The sequence below is a fragment of the Pelobates fuscus genome, chromosome 5, assembly GCF_036172605.1.
Source record: "Pelobates fuscus isolate aPelFus1 chromosome 5, aPelFus1.pri, whole genome shotgun sequence".
Taxonomy (NCBI): Eukaryota; Metazoa; Chordata; class Amphibia; order Anura; family Pelobatidae; genus Pelobates; species Pelobates fuscus.
Window position 1 is genome coordinate 274,604,131 of NC_086321.1, and position 27,121 is coordinate 274,631,251.

A 27,121-nucleotide genomic window follows, 5' to 3' on the forward strand; every position below is an offset into this window, starting at 1 on the left:
CTTCTGTGAATGATGATTTACATGTAACTCCGGGCACATTAATATTCTTTCTATGGTAATAGCTGACATTTGATGGCTGGCAAGAGTTTAATAAAACAAAACAAAAAGCTTTCTGGTATTTTTGGCTATCGTCCAATAGAGCAAGACATTGTTATGTTATTTGTAAGGACATCTGCACCAGCATAGTATGGGCTGTCTTATGTTCTGTAATTACAGGTCGACCACTTGAGTTTTCCTCTGCCATGTGTTTGTAAAGATTAAATTGTAAACAATGTAGCTAGGGCATACATCCATACACCAACGTACTGCAAACAATAGCCATAAACAGTCTGATGGACATTTTTTAACAATGAATAACAAGACAATTACATTTTACATATGTAAAAGGCGAGTATTCTGGGATACATGTTTTTTTGTTGCATCATTACAATAACTTCATCCTAGGTGCAGTGCGGCATCTTACTTTTTCACACATTGAAATCTCACTTTAAAATGACAAAACAATAGCTTCCAGAACAAGCAGGTGTTAGTGGAATTATGGGAGCAAGTGGGAAAAGTGCTAATCTTTAACCCCTTAACGACAAGTGACGGGGGAAACCCTTAATGACGAGTGACGGACCTTGTCCGTCACCCGTTAAAATTAACCCCAGATCGCCGCAATCGCGGTGATCGCGGGGTTAATGGTGCTCCGGTCTGCCTCTGTATTAGAGGCAGACCGGGAGCACGACTTGCGCTGTCCCAGCACATGTGCCCGCTCTGACAGCATGTCAGAGCGAGCACATGTGCTCAGTATACTCACCTTCCGCCTCCCTGCACTTCTGGGTTCACTGTGAAGTGCAGGGAGACGGATCTTCACTGATCCTGCCCCCTGTCAAAAAAAAACTAAAGTTAAATTAAAATCCCACCCCCCTTTACCCAGTTTAATAAAAAAAAATAACCCCTTCCCAGCCAATTGATCACTGACTACAGTGATCAATTGGCAGGGATTACATTTTACTATGATCTGATTATTTTTTTTAACGCCTGAGGGTTAATTCTTTTTTTTTTTTTAACCCTCAGGGGTTAAATTTATTTTATTAATTAATTTAAATATTTTAAAATGATAAATTTAGCTAGCTGGGGAGGGTGGAAGTTAGTGGGGAATTGGGGGATTTAGTGTTAGGCTAACTAGGGGTTCACGTTAAAAAAGTTTTAAAATGTTAAAAAATTAAGTTAAAAAAAGTTTTAATAACGTTTAAGTAAAAAATGTAAAAAAAAAAACCCTTTACCCAGTCCAAATAAAAATTAACCCCTTCCCTGCCAGTCGATCACTGCCTACAGTGATCAAAATACAGATCACAGTATTATACTGCAATCTAATTTTTTTTAACCCCTGACGATTAACTTTTATTTATTTTTTAACCCTCAGGGGTTCAATTTATTTAATTAACTAATTTAAATATTGTATAATTAAATATTTTCCTAGCTGGGGTGGGTGGGAGTTATGGGAAAATGGGGAATTTACTGTTAGTGCTGCTTACTGCTAGTTAGGGGTTAGCGGTAAAAAAAAAGCTTAGAGTTTAGAAAGTTTTAAGAAAGTTTAGGAAACTTTAAAAAAATTAATAAGCAAAACAAAAGTTTAAAAAGTTAAAAAATACATTTCAAAACGCTCATTACTACTACACCTGGAACAAACTAGAGAAAAATTATCCCACGCCAAGGTTCAAAATATGCCTTTTGAATTACCCCAGGGTGTATTCTTCAATAAATGGTATGTGTTTGTGGGGAAGTTTCAATAACCAACCATCTAAACTACTCCAAATTGGAACATGGACACAGCGTAAAACTTCAAAGTTAGAAAAAAATTGAATGGCTGTGTCTCAAATGTGCCCCTTCAACATCCACATATACCTGGCAAAGGTACATGCGGGGGTATTGCTGTACTCAGACCACATAGCTGAGCAACATATGAAGTATTATACAGTGGTAGCACACATAAGGTTTGCAAAATATACTGTGCAAACTCACTTTGTGTGTCAAAAAGGCAGAAAAAACGCTTATTACCACTACACCTGGTACAAGCTAGCGGAAAAATGATCCCATGCTAAGGTTCAAAATATGCCTTTTGAAAAACCCTGGGATGTCTTCTTTAAGAAATGGTATGGCTTTATGGGGTATTTGGATTATATAGCCTGGTAAAATACTCTAAAATGGGACATGGGCACAGCGTAAAAATTTAAAGTTTGAAAACAAATGGAATGGCTGTGTCCCAAATGTGCCCCTCCGATGTCCACATATACCTGGCAAAGGTACATACGGGAGTATTTTTGTACTCAGCAGACATAGCTGAGCAACATATGAAGTATTATACAGTGGTAGTACACATAAGGTTTGCAAAATATACTGTGCAAACTCACTTTGTGTGTCTAAAAGGCAGAAAAAACGCTTATTACCACTACACTTGGTACAAGCTAGCGGAAAAATAATCCCACGCTAAGGTTCAAAATATGCCTTTTGAAATACCCTGGGGTGTCTACTTTAAGAAATGGTAGGCCTTTGTGGGGTAGTTTGAATTTAAAACCTGCGAAGATGCTTGGAAATTGCACATAGGCCCAGCGTCAAAATTCAAAGTTCTGTAAAAACTGATATGGCATGGTCTCCTATATGGCAATGTAGCTTCACAAAATAGTGCCAAAGACATTCATTGGGGATGTCTTTTTACTCAGAAGACTTAGCTGAGCATAATTTGGAGGTTTTGAACTTAGTTGCACATACAAAATATACAAAATGCCCAGCAAAAATGCAATCCGTATGTAAAAAAATGCCCAAAATTAGTTTTTACCACATACTTTGGCATATATTGGTGAAAAAATGGGGGCATGTTAAGGCACAATATGCACCTTATGAGATACCCTGGAGTGTCTACTTTTACAAATGGTAGGCCTTTGTGGGGGTTTTTTGAACAGTCAAACTACTATAATACCCCAAATGGAAGCATAGGCTCATTAAATCCGTCTCTCAAAATTCGACTGTAAATACTGAAAAGGACAGGTCTCCTATATGGCACTGTAGCTTCACAAAATAGTACCAAAGACATACAATGGGGGTGTCATTTTACTCAGCAGATGTAACTGAACACAAAATAAAACTTTGTACAGGAATAGCACACACCAACTTTACAAAATACACATCAGAAGTTCTTTGTTATAAGTTTGTGTGCCAAAACCCCCAAAAAACACAATTTTACTCCAATATTTAGCAGAGGTTGGCGGTGAAATGGCTATGTAGAAAGTGTCAAACAACCTTAGGTAAATAGCCTGTGGTGTCTACTATATATAAATATATACTTTTGTGTGGCAATTCTGTTTTCTTTTATGGCTATTAACCCCTTGAGGACGCAGGACGGTTCAGGACCGTCATCGGCATTTTTGCGTTGCCGACCGACGATGGTCCTGAACCGTCCTAAATTTAAAATGTACTTACCCGATCGCCGTCGTTCCCCCGGCGGCGATCGGCGGTGCTCCCGGTGTGGGGAGACTGCCTGCAGCCCAGACAGTCTCCCCATGGCGGTTTAGGACCCCTGGGGCCATGTGATCGCCCAACAGGGCGACCACATGGTCACAATAGGTGTCCAAGTATCTGCCTGCAGGGGGACTGTCTGTGCTGACAGGCAGTCTCCCTGCATGTGTAAAATCATAAAAAAAAATAAAGTTATAGTTAATAAAAAAAATATATATTATTATATATGTGTATATATATGATATATAGACATATATTATACCTATATAATATATGTCTATATATCATATATATAATGTCATGCTAAGTGTATTTTTATATTAATATGTACATATATTAATATAAAAATACACTTATAATTAATTTGCACACGTATATATATAATATATATAATAACTATATATATTGTATATATATATTATTATAAAATACGAATAATAAATAATTTAAATTAAATTAAAAAAATTAAAAATAATAAAAAATTGCAAAAAAATTATATATCTATACGAAATTTTATTCTAACTGTATTTTGATATTAATATATATATATTTATATCAAAATACACTTAGAATGAAATTGTATATATATCTATGTATATTTAAATAAATAAAAAGAATGCGAACTATTCATATGTCGATATACAAAATTACATAAATAATTATATAAATATACACGTAGACTTCAAATATATAAATATGCATATATATTTAAATTCTACGTGCATATTTAGGTAATATTTTTACATAATTAAGTTATTTTATTGATTGCAATTTAAGGGACCTGCCTGCCAACCCAGGCCGAAAGACCAGAGAATTTAATTTGCTATCACTGTATTTTACCCTGTAACGTTCTACGACACCCTAAAACATGTACATGGGGGGTACTGTTTTACTCGGGAGACTTCGCTGAACACAAATATTAGTGATTCAAAACAGTAAAACATATCACAGCGATGATATTGTCAGTGAAAGTGACTTTTTTTGCATTTTTCACACACAAACAGCACTTTTACTGATGATATAATTGTTGTGATACATTTTCCAGTTTTGAAACACTAATATTTGTGTTCAGCAAAGTCTCCTGAGTAGAACAGGACCCCCCATGTACAGGTTTTATAGCGTTTTTGAAAGTTACAGGGTCAAATATATAGGTCAAATATTTTTACATTGAAAATGGCCAGGTTGGTTACGTTGCCTTTGAGAGCGTATGGTAGCCCAGGAATGAGAATTACCCCCATGATGGCATACCATTTGCAAAAGAAGACAACCCAAGGTATTGCAAATGGGGTAAGTCCAGTCGTTTTTAGTAACCACTTAGTCACAAACACTGGCCAAAATTAGCGTTCAATTTAGTTTTTTACTTTTTTCACACACAAACAAATATGAACGCTAACTTTGGCCAGTGTTTGCGACTAAGTGGCTACTAAAAAAGTCTGGACATACCCCATATTGAATACCCTGGGTTGTCTACTTTTAAAAAAATATGTACATGTGGGGTGTTATTTAGCAATTTATGACAGATAACAGTGTTACAATGTCACTATTGATACATTTTAAAAATGTATGTTTTGAAACCGCAATATCCTACTTGTACTTATAGCCCTATAACATGCAAAAAAAAAGCAAAAAGCATGTAAACACTGGGTATTTTTGAACTCAGGACAACATTTTGAATCTATTTAGCAGTTTTTTTCATTCGCTTTTGTAGATGAGTAAAAGATTTTTCACATAAAATTCAAAAAAATTTTTCAATTTTTCATCATATTTTTTCATTTTTTTTAAATTAAATTAGATGAGGTTATATAAATAATGGTATGTAAAGAAAGCCCCTTTTGTCCTGAAAAAAACAATATATAATTTGTATGGGAACAGTAAATGAGAGAGCGGAAAATTACAGCTAAACAGAAACACCACAAAAGTGTAAAAAAATGCCTGGTCGCAAATGTACAACATCGCAAAAAAAGTCCAGTCCTTAAGGGGTTAAGCTTACAAGACAAACATACCAAATTCTAAAATCGCTCCACATTTAAAGTTTATTTTACTCCTTGTGCTTTGTGACCTGTAACTACCAAAACAAAACTTAAAATCCCAGACACATTATATATTCTGTAAATCAGAACAACTAAATTAATTTATTTTTAATTACTTTCCTTAACCTGCACTAATTGTGCACACATTATTATTGCAAAAACTGTAAAAACAAAATGAAATGTTTTCATTTTTTTTTGCATTTTTCTGTATTTTTTTATAATAAATAGGCATTTCTGTAGATATATGTTACATCAAATTAAAGCCCTTTCTGTCCTTTAAAAAAGGGTATATAATATGCGTCGGTGCAATAAATTAGTAAAATGTAAATTGCAGTTGAACGCAAACAGCAAAAAATGCCGTTGTCATTAAGTGAAAGACAATCTTCTGAAGCTCTGTCCTTAAGGGGTTAAAAGCACCAAGGCATGAGTTATGAATGGAACGTTAAGTTACATATCTTAAAGTGATACTATAATGTTTGGAATACAACCTATATTCCTTGCACTATAGTTCCCTCTGCCTTCCCCCTGCCTCGCGCCCCCGGCCAATCAAGGGTTAAACCCCTTTATTTACTTACCCGATCCCAGCGCCTATGTCAATTGGGTCAGTGTTCCACCACCTCCGAAGACGTCATCCAATGGGGAGAGGGCTAATGTGCATTAGGCCCTCCCCATAGGAAAGCATTGAATCAGTGTTTTCCTACGGGTTTTCACTGACGTTGTATGTCCTCATGCAGAGCGTGAGGATGTCCAGGGACAGTTCGGTGAGCCCCTAGAGGCTTTCTTAGCGCTACAATGTAAACAGGCTTAAGGTGAACAAGGACACTGTACCTAGACCACTTCAATGAGATGAAGTTGTCTGGGTGCCTATAGTTACATAGCTGAAAAAAAACTTGCATCCATCAAGTTCAGCCTTCCTCACATATGTTTTTGCTATTGACCCAAAAGAAGGCAAAAACCCCAGTCTGAAGCACTTCCAATTTTGCAACAAACTAGGAAAAAATTCCTTCTTGACCCCAAAATAGCAGTCAGATATGTCTGTGGATCAAGCAGCTATTACCCCAATAATTAGAAATTATATCCCTGTATGTTATGTTTTTGCAAGTATTTATACAATTACAGTTTAAACATCTGTATGGACTCTGATAAAACCATCTATTCAGGCAGAAAATTCCACATCCTTATGGCTCTTACTGTAAAAAAAAAACTTTTCTTTGTCTTATATGAAATCTCCTTTCTTCCAGCCTAAATGCATGACCTTGTGTCCTATGTATAGCCCTGTTTATGAAAAGATTTCCAGATAATGGTTTGTACTTGCCCCGAATATATTTGTATAATTTTATCATATCCCCTCTGAGGCGCTGTTTTTCCAAACTAAAGAGATTTCAATTTTTTAACCTTTTTTTCGTAATTAAAATGCTACATTCCTTTTATGAATTTTGTAGCTCGTCTCTGCACTTTTTCTAGTTCCATGATATCCTTCTTTAGAACAGGTGCCCAAAATTGCACAGCATATTCAAGGTGTGTTCTTACCAGTGATTTATAAAGAGGCAAAATTATACATTCATCCTGAGAATTTATGCCCCTATTTATAGATGACAAAACCTTACTGGCCTTAGCAACTGCAGATTGAAATTGCATATTGCTGCCTAATTTGTTGTCTATAACAATTCCCATTCCTTCTTGTGTGTGGTTATCCCTAGTTCACTACCATTTAGGGCAGTGGTAGTCAACCTTTTTCTACCTACGGCCCACTAATGCATCTTTTTGGTTGAAAATTTTTTCTTACCGCCCACCAGTTTTCGCGCAAATGCGGAATATTTTTTAGAAAGGAGGGTGTTTTAAAAAAAATAAATGTACGTACATTTATCTTTTTATTTGTACTTAATGCAGGTTTATAAGGTTTTAACTTTATAAAGTTTAATGAGAAAACAATAAAGTAAATTGAAATTACCTTTACTAGTGATTAATGAGATCCTTGAGGTTGATGCTGCGAGACTAAATATTTGATATCTGGTTTGATTTTCGTAAGGAACAAACAAAGGTTTCTTTCAGTGATATTCAGACAACTTCTCTGTTTGCTCATAATATGATTTCTCATTTGTTCGTCAGCTCATCTCCTCTCCCTCCTCAATTCCCCTCCCCACCTTTTTTTCCCTTTTTTCTATTTTTTAACCTTCCTTGTAGCAAGGCCCAGTAGGAAGGCTGAGCTAGGTAGCCCACTTACTATAGTCCACTATAACAGACAGGCACACATACAGACACACACACACACACACGACACATACAGACACACACACACATACAGACACACACATACGACACACATACATACACACACACACGGCACACATACATACACACAAGACACATACATACACACAAAGACATACAGGAACACAGACAGACACACATACACACAAGACACATACATACAGACACACATACATACATACACACACATAAGACATACATAGACACACACACACGACACATACATATACACACGACACATACACACAAAGACACATACAGGAACACAGCCAGACACAAATACACACAAGACACATACATACACACACAAGACACACATACCAACAGACAGTCACACATACATACAGACACACACATAAGACATACATAGACACACACACGACACACATATATACAGACACACACACACACACACACACAAGACATACATACAAAGACACACACACATTATATTTAAGTCACCCTCCTGTTTCCTACCTTTTAGATGCAGGAGGGTGACTTTCCCTGGGGTCTAGTGGTGGCTCAGGTGGATGGGAGTCAGAGTTCCCACTCTGACTCCCTGGTCTTCCTCCCACGCGGCTCTCAGTGTTAGCTGGGAGGAGTGACGTGCAGTCACTTCCTCCCAGCTCTGTGATGTCATCACAGGGGGCCCGGTTGCGCTGTTAAAGCGCCCAGCGCTGACCGGGCCCCCTCACAATCCACATCCATCGGGTGGCCCTGACAGCATAGGCCACCCGATGGACCCCCTCCATATGCGGCCCCGGCGGTTTGCCGCGTGGGCCGGGGCCGCAAATGGTCACGGCGGTACCCAGTCGCAGGGGTACCGCTGGCTCGCACCCACCCGCCTGGTCGTCAAAACCCGGAAATCTCTACCGCCCACCTGGAATCCTAAAACGCCCACTAGTGGGCGGTAGGGACCAGGTTGACGACCCATGATTTAGGGTGTAAGTTGCTTGTGCATTCTTTTTTTTTTTAATTCTTTATTTTTATTGTGCAGGTGTTTACAGGTTATCACATTCGCCACAACAGCGTGTTTCAAAGGTTCACAAGAGTTAGGTAGTGGCATGAGCGTTTGCACATTTTTATATTTATAACAAGTTTAGTAAACATTTGTAATCCAGAGTTAAGCATGGTGATTAATAGTTAAGCATGGTGATTAATAGTTAAGCATGGTGATTAATAGTTAAGCATGGTGTTTAATAGTTAAGCATGGTGATTAATAGTTAAGCATGGTGATTAATAGTTAAGCATGGTGTTTAATAGTTAAGCATGGTGATTAATAGTTAAGCATGGTGTTTAATAGTTAAGCATGGTGATTAATAGTTAAGCATGGTGATTAATAGTTAAGCATGGTGATTAATAGTTAAGCATGGTGTTTAATAGTTAAGCATGGTGATTAATAGTTAAGCATGGTGATTAATAGTTAAGCATGGTGATTAAGAGTTAAGCATGGTGTTTAATAGTTAAACATGCTAGGTTGCATGTGTAAATAACAAAACTAGTTGCGCTGGAGTTTAGACATATATTGCGTTACATTAATTTGCAGGACAGTTTTTACGTTTAAGTGCTGGTTGCATGTTGTTAACTTGCAGGAATAGGTTTCAGCATTTGCAATACATAGATAAGGTATGGATATACTTTGCACATTTTTAGAAGATAGAGTAAGGCATTGCCTAGTGATGTTAATTGAGCGTGGTGAGATACATGTATATGCAGATAATAGAAAACAAATGTGGTATACCTTAATCATGCATATATGTGCAGGTGGACAAATACAAATGCAAAGACAAATGCAAAGACCTGGTGAGTTTTAAACGTTAGGTGAAAGTCACTTGTATTGAAGTAGGTACTCGGCAGGCGTTGGAGCTATAGGCGCCAGGCAGGCATCCTGCCACACTGCCACAGACGAAGTCCCATGTACCTTTTCTCTGTTGCCATGCATGGGCAGAACAAGGTTTCCCGGTTGGTGGGCTCTTTATGAGGTTGGTAGGATACCTGGGTTCAGTGTGTGTTGCTGGTAAAAGGTAGCTGGCTTGGGGGCTGCTCCGTCGAGGTTGGTGCTCGGATTGCGCCGTCTGCCTGTGTCTGCACCTCGGCGGTATCACCTGAGGGACACACAGTTGGGGCTGCTCCAGGCACCGTTCTCCGGGGGGTTGGCACTGGTGGGTAGAAGCCTGTCCGCTTTATTGCCGCTTTGATCGCAGTTGCGTGTATGACTTTTCGGTCTGATGCAGGTGAGTCCGCCATGTGAGTAGGCTGTAAGTAGAGGAAGCGGGTTCAGGTCTGGCGGCCATCTTGTTTTGGGCCTCGAGCTCCCGTGTCAGCGTGGCACAGCCTCCTAGCGCTGTTGCTGTGGGGCAAGGACCGGGATATCCCCCCGGTCCAGAGGGGGGGGGGGATCAGGACCGGGACCGCGATGGTCAGCTACGTTGTTGGGCTCCGTAGGGCAGGATAGTGGAGCGGCGGCCGTCCACTCCACTCACCGCCAGGTAGGTCCCGCATGGTGCGGCGGAGATCTCTCCCCCGAGGGACTAAAACTCCGCGAGCTAGCCTCTCCCCGGCTCCAGTGGCCCGCAATCACCGAGGGTCGCAGTTGTGGGCCCCTTAAACGATCAGAAGTCCCGTTTTTTATGCTTAATTTTGCATGGTTCGCAGGAGCAGATCCTTCCTGCGACCGTTAGGCTTGGCGGCCGGCCCCGCCCCCCTGCTTGTGCATTCTTGACCCCGAAGTGCATAACTTTGCCTTTCTATGCATTAAATTTCATCTGCCATTTTAGTGCCCAGTGCCCCAATCTATCCAAATCCCTCTGCAATATCCTGCTCACATTTTATTACTTTACAGAGTTTTGTGTCATCTGCAAACACTGAAACATGACTTTCAATTTCCTTTAGTTTGAAGACTAACCTATTGTAAGGAACCATATCAAATGCCTTGGCAAAATCCAAGTAAATCACATCCACTGCAACACCCTGATCTATACTTTTACTTACTTATTCGTAGAATGCAATTAGGTTAGTTTGACACGACCTCTGTTTCATAAAACCATGCTGATTATTGCTAATAACAAAGTTCTTCCCAATGAATTCCTGAATATTATCCCTTAATAGCCCTTCAAATATTTTCCCAGTCACAGGAGTTAAGCTCACAGGTCTATAATTTCCAGGCAAGGATTTTAAGCCCTTTTTAAATATAGGAACGACATCTGCCTTCTGCCAATCCTCCGGTATAACACCTGAACCAATGAATCTTGAAAGATTAAACACAGAGGTTCACTTATTTCCCCACTTAGCTCCGTAAGTACTCGTGGGTGAATACTGCCAGTCCCTGGAGCTTTATTTACAGTAATTTTCTTTAACTGCTGTAGCACCTTGTCTCGAGTCATCCAATCACAAGCTATCTACAGGTTTTTTGCAGCAATCATTTGCATATCTCTTGCCATAGGATCCTCATTAATATATACTGAAGAAAATTGTTTTTTTTTTTTAATTTCTGCCTTTTCCTAGTCTTCATTAATGAACAGACCCATCTCTGTTTCCAGTGTACCTACACTTTCATTTTTTGTTTTTTTTAGAATTAATGTACTTGAAAAAACTTTTTGGGTTGGTTTTGCATTCTTTGGGAGGGGGGCTAAGTGACAAGCGGACAATTGGACATTTCAAGCAAAACTAAGGAATGTTTAAAATGAGGTTAGAGAAACCCTTTAAATGCTAGCATTCCAAGTTAGAAATAAACTACTTATATTTTGTGTGATCATTTTGTTTTTCTTATGTTGTCCATACATTACTGTAAGTGGCATCTGGTCTCACTAACATTTAATAAGGGCTAATAATTGCATTGCTTCTCTTGTATAACTGCACTTGTAGCTTAGTTCTACAAAGGCCATGTTATGTGACCACTGACCTCTTTGGCAGAATGTAGCTGTATTTTCATATTCAGACTTTGAACCAGTCAGTCCCTTTCTAAAATGTTCATCTAACTGGGGAAATGCATCATGATAAATGCTGTACTTACATCAGCAAATAGTAAAGTACATTTTGTTAAAAAAAATATCCAACATTTCAAACTTTGCATTTGCAAAGTTTTGAATCTATGCATTAAATTACAATGTGATGCATATAGTTACAAAAACAATTTACATGTATTGTATTTATAGAAGACATTGATTAGGAGTATTCACTTTTATTATATTTTATCAATGTCTTCTACCACTTAATCAAAAGTAGACATCTCACAAGGAATTAATACTGTAACTAGAAACTCAAAATTGGTGATGAGTTATAGTACATTTATTATCTGGTTTTGTTTATGTAAAAAAAAGTTAAAACAAGGCAAGCTTTGAAATTTAAAGTGTGACGGTAGTCACTATCACCAGGGGCTTAAGATGAACACTTCATGTGGGTCCATGGACTATTTTTATGTTTTAGTCACCTAATGCTCATTATGGGTGCAGGTTGTGTATAATGTAATTGTTTTTTTTGTGTGTGCTCTCCTGACCTGCTGAAGCTTTTAACCAACTAGGCTAGATGGATTTGGTTGTGGAGCCTGTACATTGCCCTATGTTGGTTGTAAGGATCTTAAAACCACTACCGGTATGTTCACTACCTTAATAGCAAGGCTTGTTTATTTGCATATTTGGGTAGATTTGCAATGCATATTATGAATTCTGCATTCAGGGGAAATATTTCTTGTTAGTTATTGTTTTACCATCCCCTTTATAAATATGTTACCATATGATTTGGTTATTCGTATTAGATTGAGGTTGTCACAGTAAGTTTAGTGTTATGTTATTTTTTATATAGCGGCAACAAACTCTGCAGTGCTTTACAGTGGGTGGACGAACAAACATGTAGTTGTAACCAGACAAGTTGGACACACAGGAACAGAGGGGTTGAGGGTCCTGCTCAATGAACTTACATGCTAGCGGGAGTGGGGTAAAGTGACACAACAAGTAAGGATAGTATTAGACTAATATAATGTGCAAATGGGCTAGTCCGGAGTATAAATAAAGCTGTGTACGTTAGTTCCATCTGAAACTGTGTCTCCTGGTTTGTTTATTCAGGATCCCAGTAACAGAGTCTTTGGACTTGTTGGCTGCTTCCTTGGTCACGGGACAAGTTAAAAAGTTATGCCTGAGAGACACAAATGCCTTTGTAAAGGCAGTAGGCTGGTCACAGTGCAGGCAGAGGTGTGGATTCCTACCTGGGAAAGGAGCTAAAGAGGTAAAGGCAGCAATAGCTTACAGTTAGGAGAGAGCTGCAGTCTTGTCCACGGTGGAAGAAGTTCTCAGCAACCCCAGTCCAGATCAGCGACTGGGGCTGAAGCTTTCCAGGGTCCCTGAAAGCAGCTAGGGAGCAGACCTGGTGAAGGTACTCAGTCGGAGTACACACACTTTTCTCTACTATTCTTTCTCATTTTCCTTCCCCCTTTCTCCTTCTCGGGAGTCTCTTCAGATTACTCCCACACTTGGTGTACGTCCAAAAAAAATTTAAGTGGTTCCAGCTCCTGTCAAATAAACAAGGCTAAATGGGCATGGCTAGACAGCAACAGTCTGCAAATCCACTGAGATAAGGATACAACTTTGCCTACAGGCAGACCCATTTTACACTTTAGCCTACTTATGGCTGGGTCCAAGCTATAAGGCCTGCTTTATTACTTGACTAGTTATTTACATTTGATGATATCACCACTTATTAATGTAATTGGTTTTCTCTGTTTAAAAACAACAAAAAAATACATCCAAATACCTTTCTATTGGGATACCTAATGTAACAGACGTAGGATATCACTATGGCATATGTGTGCACAGCTATAAAAAGTAAATTAAAGGAACACCCCATGAACCATAACCGCTTAGTGTAGTGGATGTGGTGCCGGGAGAGGTCACGAAAAGTAGATAAAGTGTTGAGTGTTGTATTACAGTTTGACAACTTACTTGGGTCCTGCGGGATGCCCTTGGCCACAGCCCCTGCATCTAGTCTTCTGCAGGAGAATCGGTTTAGTTATACATCGCTAAAGCAGTGCCATGCAGAACCACACTCATTGGCTGAGATTATCATCCAGGCTTTACTCCATAGTGTCATTAAGCTTCTCCTGGAGAAGACTGGATTTGGTATGGGCACTTCAGTAACCTGTTACTCATCAAACAAGAAAAGAGATTGACACTATGGAGCCACTCTGATAAGGGAGGCTACAAATCCTTCGTAATGTTTCAGAATGGAGCATAAACATCCGGGCACACATAGGCTCTATCTTTATTTGCCAGGAGCTTCGTCAGTGCTGTACTTTGGAGCGAGTGCAACAGTACATCACTGAGGTCTACAGAGGATCCTGCAAGATCCCAGGAGTCTCCATAGATCATGCCTTATGATTAACAAGATAATACCTAAATCCCACAGCCATCATTTTGGATAACTGCTGGGATTGGACTAAAGTTAATGGCAGAGCCATGCCTTTTGTCAACCTAAGGCTTGTCCATGAGACAAAATAATCCCTACTTTGTTTTATGGAATCTTTGGATTGCATTGGCATTTTTAAAGTACTTCATAAAGTAATGGAACCACTTTAAAAAGGTGACAATTCCAGGTACTTACATTGATGATTTTTGTTCAAAAGATGTAAAGAGTATATGTAATCATTGTGGTTTCTATGCAGTTGGTCATTTTAAAGTAGATATTAGTACTTTACATAACAATATTACGTACATGCTATTTTCTACTAAAACATAAAAAAATGAAGGAAACATCTGAAGCTTTTATATCTAGGCATTTTCTGAAACACTGTACAGTATATCTACTATTAACCAAATTACTGTTTTATTCCCACACAAATAGGGGCTCATCCAGAACATTTTAAAATTGGAAAATTTAAATGTATGATTGTATTTTACACAATAAATAAGTTCCGACACACAAATGTTGTTTATGACCACTTTGTTGGATTATTATAAATAATATGTATACGTCATGGAGAAACAATAAGATATTGCATACAAATTTGGTATATAAAGTAAGCCACAGTTGTTGTTATCAATTATTACCTCCTTCAAATAAGGGGCATGACTCAATTAAAAAAAAAAATTAAAAAAAAATCATTTAAAATTGGTTCAACATCTTTTTAAATAAAAGCAAAGCAAAACGATAAGAACACATGTACAATCATCTTAGACATTTAAAAAAAACAAAGGGAACATTGCTAGGCAGTACCATTTATAGCAGGTATCTCTGTTTAAAGTGTATGAAGTGAATATTTACAATTAAAACATTACAAATCTTTATCAGGGATTTCTTGAAGACTAAAATTATTTATAAAAAAAAAAATACAAATAAAAAAAACATTTTCCTTGTGATGAATTTTAAAACACCGATGGACATTATGCTATAAATGGTTCTAATTGTAGTTCCAACAGGACTATATCAGTGCAGAAATTATAATAGGGGGATTGTAGTTCAGTTTTCTTTTTTTTGGGAAACTTGCTAAAAGGGAAATTTATTTGGAAATGACACCAATAATAAAATGAAGCGCTAAATACCTATAAAGTTGTGTTAACTTTTCTATGTGATGCCTTGCTTTAATGACACATATTATAGATGTAGTAATTACATCACAATCCAGTTTGGTTCTGGCACAGGCAGGGCACATATTGCACTGAAAGAGGAGGAAGAGAAGACATTGCCTTTCATCCTACACTTGCTACTGACAAAACGTAGAGCTTCTAACAATGGAGATACTTAGTTCCTGGATAAAGATGAACACAGCAGTGTTGATTTCTAAATTTACTTTATTTTTCAGACCTTAGAAACACATGCTTGTTAAATATAGAGGATTAGTAAGCTTAATAAAAATCCTTTGAAGTTACAGGTCTTCCTTAAGAAGTGCAAGGACCAGCATCAGAACATTTTAAAGACACTGAGATTTAGCTAAATTCATTTGCATTTGGCCAAATTTATTATGAGGGTTTAGTAATTATTACGATGCTGCAAGACATACTATTTTTGATCAAGACATATGATTTGATAATACCATACAGTGTAGACAACTGTAGATGAATTGTAATATTGCTCATTTGTACGGTTACTTACCCTATTAAAAAAGCTTACACACCAAAAAACAATGTTGCTTATTTTTCTTTTAATTTACAGTTTTCTGTGTTTGAGGCCACACTATTGTTCTGTGTGTAGAATGTCTGAATTCAGTGGAGATTCTGTGGTGGTATATTTAGGTTGTATGAGGAAAAGGTTAAAAATAGAATAATTTTGAATCAATAAAGAGAACCTATCAGGCACCTACCTGACTCCCCCCGCTCCCCCTTTTGCCATGCTTTGATCTCCTAACAGATATGGGTGTTGCACCTCTAACACCCACTGCCAGTCTGCCCCCACCCTCCTCCTGCGGTGTTCACTTATTTGCCCTGCATGCGGATGCTTCATCAAGCAGGGCAAACCTCCACAATGCTGACATGGTGCCTTTCTATTCTCCAACAGCGGCGGCTAGGGAGTTACCATAACAACTACAGTGCATAAGCTAATTGTGGACAGCAAAAAGACCGCCTGTGGTAGGTCCCTTATGTTCTCTATGTATATCAATTCTTTAGCACAAGAAGAAGAATTGAATTGATGGACAGGTGGGAGAAAAATCTATTTTTAAATGAAATAGCCTTCACAGAATACAAAACTTACACATACAGACAGTGCAAAATACAGGATGCAACATTATCATTTAATTAGAATATTATCTAAATTTCTAAGGATAGGGCAGACTTCTGATTTGAAAACCAGCCAGCAACAAATGAAAATAAAATTTAAAAAAACCCTGAAACACAGTTCTTAAAAATTATTCAACCGGAGGGAACCAAAATAAGGAAAATATACCTGACCTCATAAATATTGTATGATTTAAAGGGTGTAATGTATGTAGCATTTGACATTACTGGAATCCTTTTTGCAAATACCGAAAAAAATATACATAGTGTTGCCGATGAGCCTATTTCATACAATACAGATTGATACACCAGAATCAGAGTATCAAATCACTGATATATACAAACATATTAAAACCGCAGTCACGCAAAGACTTTGCCCTCTACATGGGATATCCATTTAATTCCAGTGACTGAACCCTGAATTTTAGCCTTCTGAACTTTTGCTGGGTGATCTTTAGTCTTCTTTTCACGCTGTGAAGGTTGCTTAGGGCTTCATCAAGCCTCTTTTTCAGCACCTTAGGACTGTCTGTAATACAGTAATCATGTTCTTTTGTAACACGTTTCTCAGCTGACACTTGGATAAGGTACTGCTCTTCAGGTGTTAGCTTAGGTAGGCATTGAGGCTTCTCATCAACAGCTTCAAAATGTGATGCAGGATTGTACAATTTCCTGTCCTGGAAGTAAGATTAAGCACAATGTCGATATATATAGCACTCAAAAATGTATCACGATTTTCAAATAGTCACACGAACCCTTAATTCTGAATGGTTTGAATTTGGCCCCAACATTTTAGCTCATCTTAATACAAAACATTACACTAAATAATAATTTATTCATAGATATATATAGAAAAACAAACAAACAAAAAAACGTGAAATTTAGGTACCCATGTCAAAGGCAGCAAAGTAGATATGTAGATCTCTGCAAAAGAGTAAATGCAGAGATCTGCTGGGCTGGACATAATCACATTTCAACAAAGGAAATCACAGAGCAAGACTGGGATTTGGAGCTGTTTAAAAGGGACACACCTAACTGCCCAAATAAATAGAAATCACTGTTTAGTATAAATACCCCCAATGAAAACATTTATGCATTTTTTTCTTTGGGGGTATATATATATATATATAAAGACAACCTGCAAAAGCTGCAGTTCTCTTTTCTGAAGCCTTTGCAAGCCCTCCACTTCTAACCCCACCCAGTTTCTCTGAGGCGGTCCAATCACAGACTTACCCATGCAGCTCAATAATAAGTCTTTGCTAAACAGTTGCTCAGAGCAATTCCTAAATGGAATGATGATTTGAAAATAGATATAACTATGAAAGAATGGAATAACTCTCTTAAGACATTATATAAAACCTGCCACTGTTTAAATATAGAAAAACAAAGAAGTCCTGTAAAACAGGAACAGAGTAGTGTGTCCTGAGAATATCCAATATTAGGGGGTAACCCTATGTATATGGACTAACAAAAAAGAGAAAGAGAACCCTAGGACAAAATGTCCAGGGTACACAGGTAGGATATTACAGCAATTACAAATAAAGTTTATATTAGGAATGCCCTGGTATAGGATCTTATATAAATAGATAAAGACCTAAAGGGACCTCGACCTTCTATAAGAATATAGTAATAGAAGCCTAAAATCCCATAAAGGAACCTAGTTCAAAGAATAGCAAAGTATACATGCCAATATGCAGCTATAAAGGGAACAAGTCTCTCTGGCTCAATAGTTTTGTGAGTCAGTATGCTTTAGCTATAGTATACTATATATATATATATATATATATATATATATATATATATATATATATATATATATATATATATATATATATATATATATTATTCCCTATAGCTTTAATGTCTCAATTTTCCAAAGCTAACTAATGCTGGTCCTAGATCTTACTAGGAAATATTGGAACAGGTCCCAAGCCCTTCCTAGCTAACATAGAAAAAAATTATACAAAATTCCCCATCGAAACTCAAACACCCCAAATAAAGTGCTAAGAAATAAACAGTGAAGTGGTTTAAAAAATCATCTTAAGGCGGGGCCTGACCAGCATGGCGACTAGACGTGTTTCTGGGGAGCTCCCTGGAACACATAATACAAACTAAACTTCTGAACTAATTCAGCAACTATTCGTACGCCTGATACCCCTTCTAAGCCCTACGACATGACAGGGAGACCGGGGAACACACCCTGCAGTCCTCTCAAGCAATATGGTAGCCAAGATGCAATGGGGCCTAGCGGGCGCTTTGGAGGGGAGAGGCGGCCGCTCTCCCGGACGGACGCTTGCAGAGCCCCAAGCGTGTCACTGATGTCCTGCTGCCCCCCCCCCCCCTTTGGACCGGTGGGGGTTATCCCGGTCCCCACCTGGCAGGCTCTCGTGACCCACCAAGGAGCCACGGCAAAACCCCAGAAGCCGACATTACCGTCAAAGGTTCCCCTAAGATGGCGGACGCTGCGGTGGCCCCCACCCAAGGAGAAGTGGTGTCCACTCTCCAGCGCCTGGATGCCCTATTCGAAGCATTTTGGGAGAAGCTAAGGGCCAAGCAGCCACTACCTGAGACCGTGATGACTCCTACACGACCAGCCTGTCACACACCAAGCAGCCCGACAGCACTCACCAGAGGCCCGCTACGCCTGAGACGGCGGAGGAAGCGCCCACGTGCCGCAAAACAAGCCACTCAACGAAAGGCAATGAGCAGACAAGCAGGGAATCGTGGAGCTCCACAGCTATACAACTCCTTGAAACGACAAGCGGAGGAGAAGGAAGGAAGGCACCTACACATGCAAGATCAGCTGCTGACACCTCCAGCTTTGGATTTGCAAGCCCATGCTATGTGGGACAGTAAATTCCCTATGAGGGGGATAGGCTGACAATCAAGTCAAGCACTATGCTGCCTGTTATAACTGTAGCTGAATGTTAGTTTAACATGCTCTTTAGTAATCCCCTGTTCGGGAATACATCCAGGCTAATCACTTACACCCCACTCTGTTATACCTGTCTTTGTCCTAACCTGATTCTAATCGCAATTTTAATTTGCATTTTATGTGCCCCCTCACTGGCAACCAACCTAGAGGTTCAAAATGTACACTCAATCTCTGCATAGCCTAGTGGTCTTATTCTCTCCGCATACACTGGCATTGTTCACTAGCAAGTACACAGGGGCGAGGGCCCTTTCTTTAACCCATGTTATGCAAATAGTGATCAACCTCCAGTTTCCCCCTGTTAATCTACAAGCCAGCAGTAGCACCCAGTGAATAATTAACATAAAAATGCAGACTGTTGTGGCACCCCAAGCGTTGGTGTAACGCAATAATGCATATACCATTACTGTACTCCATCTTGTTTTACCCTATCTATGCTTTTTCTTGTTTTTTCATATTATAAAACGTGCAAGTTATTCCTGAATGCCACGATGCAAAAACGCTGCCTATAAATACCAAGCATGTTCAAGTCATAGCAGTATACCTAAGCATATTTAGACTGTTTATTCTCATAACACAATGTTCCGACTTCTAAACGACTATTTCATTAAGTGTATTTAACATGCTTGCTAATGCTATTGGGGCACGGCGAGTTATTCTGTTATGTCATACATTGCACAACAAAATAAAGAATTATAAACCCCCCCCCCAAAAAAAAAAAAAAAAAAAAAAAAATCATCTTAAGCCTAACGCGTTTCGGAACTCAAACTAGCGCCTTTCTCAAAGGCTATCAACGAGGAAACTCACCTGCGCGCGTCTTTATACCCCATAAACTGGAATCTAAAGCCAATCCAATCGTGGGTAGGGGGCGTTTACATTACACGCCCCCATCCGATTTGATTGGAAAGTGCCTACTGTCGATCATCTGCCGGACGGCCTATCAGTAGAGAATGGGCGGGGCTTAATGCCGAGACCGCAAAGACAGTGTTATTATATTGCCATCGGCAAATTCACACTATGTCAATGCGTCCTAGTACAGTATGTACAACCAGAAGGTATTGAGGACAAAAGAGCTTATAGTAAATATAGTTCTTTGTCTACGATTAGTGTGTGCATAGAAACATGTAAAAAGACACATTTATCTTACATAAAGACCCAATGTAAGCCCCTTAGTATCAGTCTTAGACTATGTTCTTAGTCAAAGGTAATTAAGAATGACTAGAAAGGCTTTACTCTGGGTAATAAATATCTTCAAGTATACAAGATAGATGAATGCCCACCTTAGACTGATTCTAGTCATTCACAAGTAGACAGATAAAGAAAGACAGAGGCTGGCAATAAAGTTCAATGTCTCTTAAATCTCATAGATATAAAGAAATAATAAATAGACCAGTATATGGGTATATTATAGAATTGGTCAGGTCCCATCATGAGTAGTTATCCTCAGGCGTTTATGACTAGGATGTAGTATTTAAAGGTATATACATGGTAACAGCATATTGCACAAGTACATACTCATAGGTTTAGAATCTAGGATTCAATAAAGGGGGTAAATGTAAAACCTTCATTTAGGCCATTTGGAGAAAGAGTATTCAGTTTGTGAATCCATAGACATTATCTTCTTTTTAGGATTAAATCCAGGTCTCCACCCCTTTTTCCCATCTGTACCTTTTCAACAACAACAAACTTAAAGCATCTTGGTGAATCGATATGATGTAGTCTAGCGTGCCTGGCAACAGGAGTATCTCTTGCAGATGTAACTGAATGGATGTGCTCCATTATGCGTCTTTTTAAGGGGCGTATTGTTTTCCCTACATATTTTAATCCGCATTTACAGGTAAGAAGGTAGACAACGCCTGTAGAATTACAGTTAAAAAACTGTTTGATAGGGAACCTCAGTGTACCAGAGGAGTCGGTTATAACTTTAGAGTCTCTGTCTATGTAGCGACATGCTACACATCGCCCGCATTGATAGGTCCCGTGCACATTAATCCAACTCTTTTTGTTAGTATTAGGTTTGGAGAAATGACTCGGCACCAGCAGGTCTTTCTTTCAAGTTTTTGCCTCTTTAAGCCGTTATAGAGACATGTGGGGGGAATACATCTCTTAAATGGCGATCTTGGGTAAGTAGTGGCCAGAATCTGGCCAAGATCTTTTTGCAGTGTCCCATCCTGCATCGTAGTTAGTTACACATCTGATTGTTTTTTTGGAGGCATACTTTCGGTTTATCCTCAAGGAGGATCTCACGTTCACTCAGAAGTGCTCTTTGATAAAACCTGTTTGAGGCATCTATTAGGGTACCCTCTGGCTTTAAATCTGGCTCTTAGTAAGGCAGCTTTCTGTACAAAGTCTTCAGAAGAGGAACAGTTCCTCTTCAATCTCAGGTACTGCCCCACTGGGATGCCTCTCTTAAGTGAAGTGGGGTGGTAGCTTCTCCAACTCAACATATTGTTGGTGGATGTGGGCTTACGGTATAAGTGGTATAGATCTGTAGTCCCTCCGTAATGGTGAATGTACAGTCAAGAAAGTTTAATGAAGATGTGCCTATCTCCATGGTCAAGCGTAGGTTCAAATCATTTACATTTATAATTTCCACAAACTCAGTAAAGAGTTCTTTTGTGCCAGTCCATATTATAAGGATATCGTCTATGAAACGTTTCCATAAAAAGACGTTATCCATGAAGTGTTTCAAATGTTCTGCATGTACAATATGGTTCTCCCACCATCCCAGGTGCAGGTTAGCGTATGATGTACCCCGCACCTGGTGGTAGAACCGATTATTAAAAATAAAAAAATTATGAGTAAGTATTAACTGTAATAGGTCAAGAACAAAGGTCGTGTGTCGTGAGTGTTGTGGGCCTCTTGTTTCGAGAAAGTAACCCACGTGTTCAATGCCATTTTGGTGAGGTATGGAAGAATACAATGCCTCAACATCAAGACTACAGAGAATGGCTCCCTGTGGAACTTTCAAGGACTTTAGACACTTCAAGGTGTCCTTAGTGTCCTTTAAATAGGAAGGTAACTTTTCTACATGAGGCCGTAGAATTATATCCACATATACACTCCCTTTGCATATGAAATTGTTTGAACCTGATACAATTGGTCTGGCTGTTAATGTCTCGTATTGTTTGTGGATTTTCGGAAGGCAATAAAAGGTTGCGATCACTGGGTTTTTAACAAAAATACTGTTGTATTCGTCCTTGGTAAGCACCCCCTGATCAAACGCGTTGTCCAGTAGAGTTTTATACTCCAACATAAACTTAGGTGCAGGGTTAGATGTAAGTACTTTATAGGTGCTTTCATCGTTCAGTATGTTTTCAGCGATTTGGACATAGTGGGGTCATTGATAATATGTTAATTTTCCCTTAGTTCACATAATGCTTTCCATTCTTTATTTGTAAGATTTTCCCTGGGTTTAACCATTAGAGTATCAACATTGAGATTCTTGATTATGTTGGTGGTAGATTCCACAAACATGTCGATGTTTTTAAAGTCACGGAAATTAGGAGTGAACTTGCTCTTTGGGTGCAGATCTGTATATGGTAGGGGAGGAGCATTGTCATTGGATTCAAGAAGCGATACCAGGGATAATGACGACTATTGATCAGGTAGAGTCTACAGACATTTTAAAAAGAACACAAGGGTAGACTCCGATTATTGCACTACATCCGAATATGAAACCTCTGACACTGACAACGAACTTCTGTGACTCAAACAAGTTATTTAAAGGACACTAAGGACACCTTGAAGTGTCTAAAGTCCTTGAAAGTTCCACAGGGAGCCATTCTCTGTAGTCTTGATGTTGAGGCATTGTATTCTTCCATACCTCACCAAAATGGCATTGAACACTTGGGTTACTTTCTCGAAACAAGAGGCCCACAACACTCACGACACACGACCTTTGTTCTTGCCCTATTACAGTTTATACTTACTCATAATTTTTTTCTTTTTTAACAATCGGTTCTACCACCAGGTGCGGGGTACATCATACGATAACCTGCACCTGGGATGGTGGGAGAACCATATTGTACATGCAGAACATTTGAAACACTTCATGGATAACGTCTTTTTATGGAAACGTTTCATAGACGATATCCTTATAATATGGACTGGCACAAAAGAACTCTTTACTGAGTTTGTGGAAATTATAAATGTAAATGATTTGAACCTACGCTTGACCATGGAGATAGGCACATCTTCATTAAACTTTCTTGACTGTACATTCACCATTACGGAGGGACTACAGATCTATACCACTCTATACCGTAAGCCCACATCCACCAACAATATGTTGAGTTGGAGAAGCTACCACCCCACTTCACTTAAGAGAGGCATCCCAGTGCGGCAGTACCTGAGATTGAAGAGGAACTGTTCCTCTTCTGAAGACTTTGTACAGAAAGCTGCCTTACTAAGAGCCAGATTTAAAGCCAGAGGGTACCCTAATAGATGCCTCAAACAGGCTTATCAAAGAGCACTTCTGAGTGAACGCGAGATCCTCCTTGAGGATAAACCGAAAGTATGCCTCCAAAAAAACAATCAGATGTGTAGCTAACTACGATGCAGGATAGGACACTGCAAAAAAGATCTTGGCCAGATTCTGGCCACTACTTACCCAAGATCGCCATTTAAGAGATGTAGTCCCCCCACATGTCTCTATAACGGCTTAAAGAGGCAAAAACTTGAAAGAAAGACCTGCTGGTGCCGAGTCATTTCTCCAAACCTAATACTAACAAAAAGAGTTGGATTAATGTGCACGGGACCTATCAATGCGGGCGATGTGTAGCATGTCGCTACATAGACAGAGACTCTAAAGTTATAACCGACTCCTCTGGTACACTGAGGTTCCCTATCAAACAGTTTTTTAACTGTAATTCTACAGGCGTTGTCTACCTTCTTACCTGTAAATGCGGATTAAAATATGTAGGGAAAACAATACGCCCCTTAAAAAGACGCATAATGGAGCACATCCATTCAGTTACATCTGCAAGAGATACTCCTGTTGCCAGGCACGCTAGACTACATCATATCGATTCACCAAGATGCTTTAAGTTTGTCGTTGTTGAAAAGGTACAGATGGGAAAAAGGGGTGGAGACCTGGATTTAATCCTAAAAAGAAGATAATGTCTATGGATTCACAAACTGAATACTCTTTCTCCAAATGGCCTAAATGAAGGTTTTACATTTACCCCCTTTATTGAATCCTAGATTCTAAACCTATGAGTATGTACTTGTGCAATATGCTGTTACCATGTATATACCTTTAAATACTACATCCTAGTCATAAACGCCTGAGGATAACTACTCATGATGGGACCTGACCAATTCTATAATATACCCATATACTGGTCTATTTATTATTTCTTTATATCTATGAGATTTAAGAGACATTGAACTTTATTGCCAGCCTCTGTCTTTCTTTATCTGTCTACTTGTGAATGACTAGAATCAGTCTAAGGTGGGCATTCATCTATCTTGTATACTTGAAGATATTTATTACCCAGAGTAAAGCCTTTCTAGTCATTCTTAATTACCTTTGACTAAGAACATAGTCTAAGACTGATACTAAGGGGCTTACATTGGGTCTTTATGTAAGATAAATGTGTCTTTTTACATGTTTCGATGCACACACTAATAGTAGACAAAGAACTATATTTACTATAAGCTCTTTTGTCCTCAATACCTTCTGGTTGTACATACTGTACTAGGACGCATTGACATAGTGTGAATTTGCCTATAGCAATATAATAAACACTGTCTTTGCGGTCTCGGCATTAAGCCCCGCCCATTCTCTACTGATAGGCCGTCCGGCAGATGATCAACAGTAGGCACTTTCCAATCAAATCGGATGGGGGCGTGCAATGTAAACGCCCCCTACCCACGATCGGATTGGCTTTAGATTCCAGTTTATGGGGTATAAAGACGCGCGCAGGTGAGTTTCCTCGTTGATAGCCTTTGAGAAAGGCGCTAGTTTGAGCGCCGAAACGCGTTAGGCTTAAGATGATTTTTTAAACCACTTTACTGTTTATTTCTTAGCACTTTATTTGGGGTGTTTGAGTTTCGATGGGGAATTTTGTATAATTTTTTTCTATGTTAGCTAGGAAGGGCTTGGGACCTGTTCCAATATTTCCTAGTAAGATCTAGGACCAGCATTAGTTAGCTTTGGCAAATTGAGACATTAAAGCTATAGGGCATACTGACTCACAAAACTATTGAGCCAGAGAGACTTGTTCCCTTTATAGCTGCATATTGGCATGTATACTTTGCTATTCTTTGAACTAGGTTCATTTATGGGATTTTAGGCTTCTATTAATATATTCTTATTTGAGGTAGATATTAGACTTGGGCATTTCAGAACTTTTCGTTTCGTACGAATGTATTCGTACGAAAAATAAAGTAGTTTAGTCAGAACCGAAATTCGTCAATTCTTTCATTCGTTTTCGTACGATATTCGTTAGTATTTTCGTTTCGGATAAACTCGTTCGTTCATTCGGCTTGTTCATTTAATTGAACCAAATGAATTCATTCATATTCATAACACTATGTTCCCTAATCCCTAAATACCGAATAGCTTCAACCGAACTCAGTAAAACCATTCGTTTCAAATGTTGAACATTTCTCTAACAACATGGCATTGAATGCTGTATTTCGTAATTTCGTTTAATTTACGCCTAAAACTCCCGAATGTTCAAATGTACGAACGCTGCCATTCGCATGAAAATGAATTGGCTCTATTAGTAAACTACCGAACACCACTTACTATAGTCATTCGCATGGCGAATGACATTGCAAATGCAATGCATTGCTTTGCTTTTGCTTAGTTTTTCTTTTCAACGTGTATTTTATTGAGATTTTCAGTAGGGGGGTACAGAAGGGAAGAAGGAGGAAAAAAGGGGAACATACATTTCTCTAACAACATGGCATTGAATGCTGTAGTGTATTTCGTAATTTCGTTTAATTTACGCCTAAAACTCCCGAATGTTCAAATGTACGAACGCTGCCATTCGCATGAAAATGAATTGGCTCTATTAGTAAACTACCGAACACCACTTACTATAGTCATTCGCATGGCGAATGACATTGCAAATGCAATGCATTGCTTTGCTTTTGCTTATTTTTTTTTTTCAACTTGTATTTTATCTAGATTTTCAGTAGGGGGGTACAGAAGGGAAGAAGGAGGAAAAAAGGGGAACATACATCAAATATATAATCCAGTACAGCATATACATCCAGTGTGATTGCGCAAGGAAACATATTCACAAAAACATAAGTTTACGGCTTTAGGTTCACAAGATCCTACCCTGTCAACTTTGTAATGGTTACAGATTATAGATTAGTTACACAACATGAGTGACTGACTACATATATATACCATGGAGGACACCATAGACATTTAGATGATCAGAGGATTATGTGGTTAGGTGGTGAGATGGGTGGACGAAGATTAGTAAAATTTTTGGAAGCGTTATGCGTTCAGGAAATAGAGACCGGTAACGGCCGGGGATGATATTCTGGTGTTTGCCGTCATCAACACTACGGCATATACTGAGTTAAGTTACTGAATTAAGCTCTACTAACTCTGTGTCGTTGGTTATATTATATTCTTTCAATATTGATTGTTAATGATTGTTAATAACCTGCATCAGTAATGCTTCATTGCTTAGCATAGGGATACCTACATCTTACTGTGTCAATAG

The 27,121-nt window shown here is 38.7% G+C and overlaps 1 protein-coding gene across 3 annotated transcripts in view; it reads right to left on the reverse strand.

Moving 5' to 3' along the window:
* Nucleotides 1-15,559: 15,559 nt before the first annotated feature.
* LOC134611444 (THAP domain-containing protein 1-like) overlaps nt 15,560-27,121 on the reverse strand; it is a 44,073-nt gene continuing 32,511 nt past the window's right edge. For all 3 annotated transcript variants that reach the window (XM_063455329.1, XM_063455331.1, XM_063455330.1), the window contains one exon: nt 15,560-17,172. In XM_063455329.1, coding sequence (XP_063311399.1) covers nt 16,879-17,172 — 294 coding nt within the window. In that variant the 3' untranslated portion in view covers nt 15,560-16,878. The remainder of the gene's footprint in view (nt 17,173-27,121) is intronic.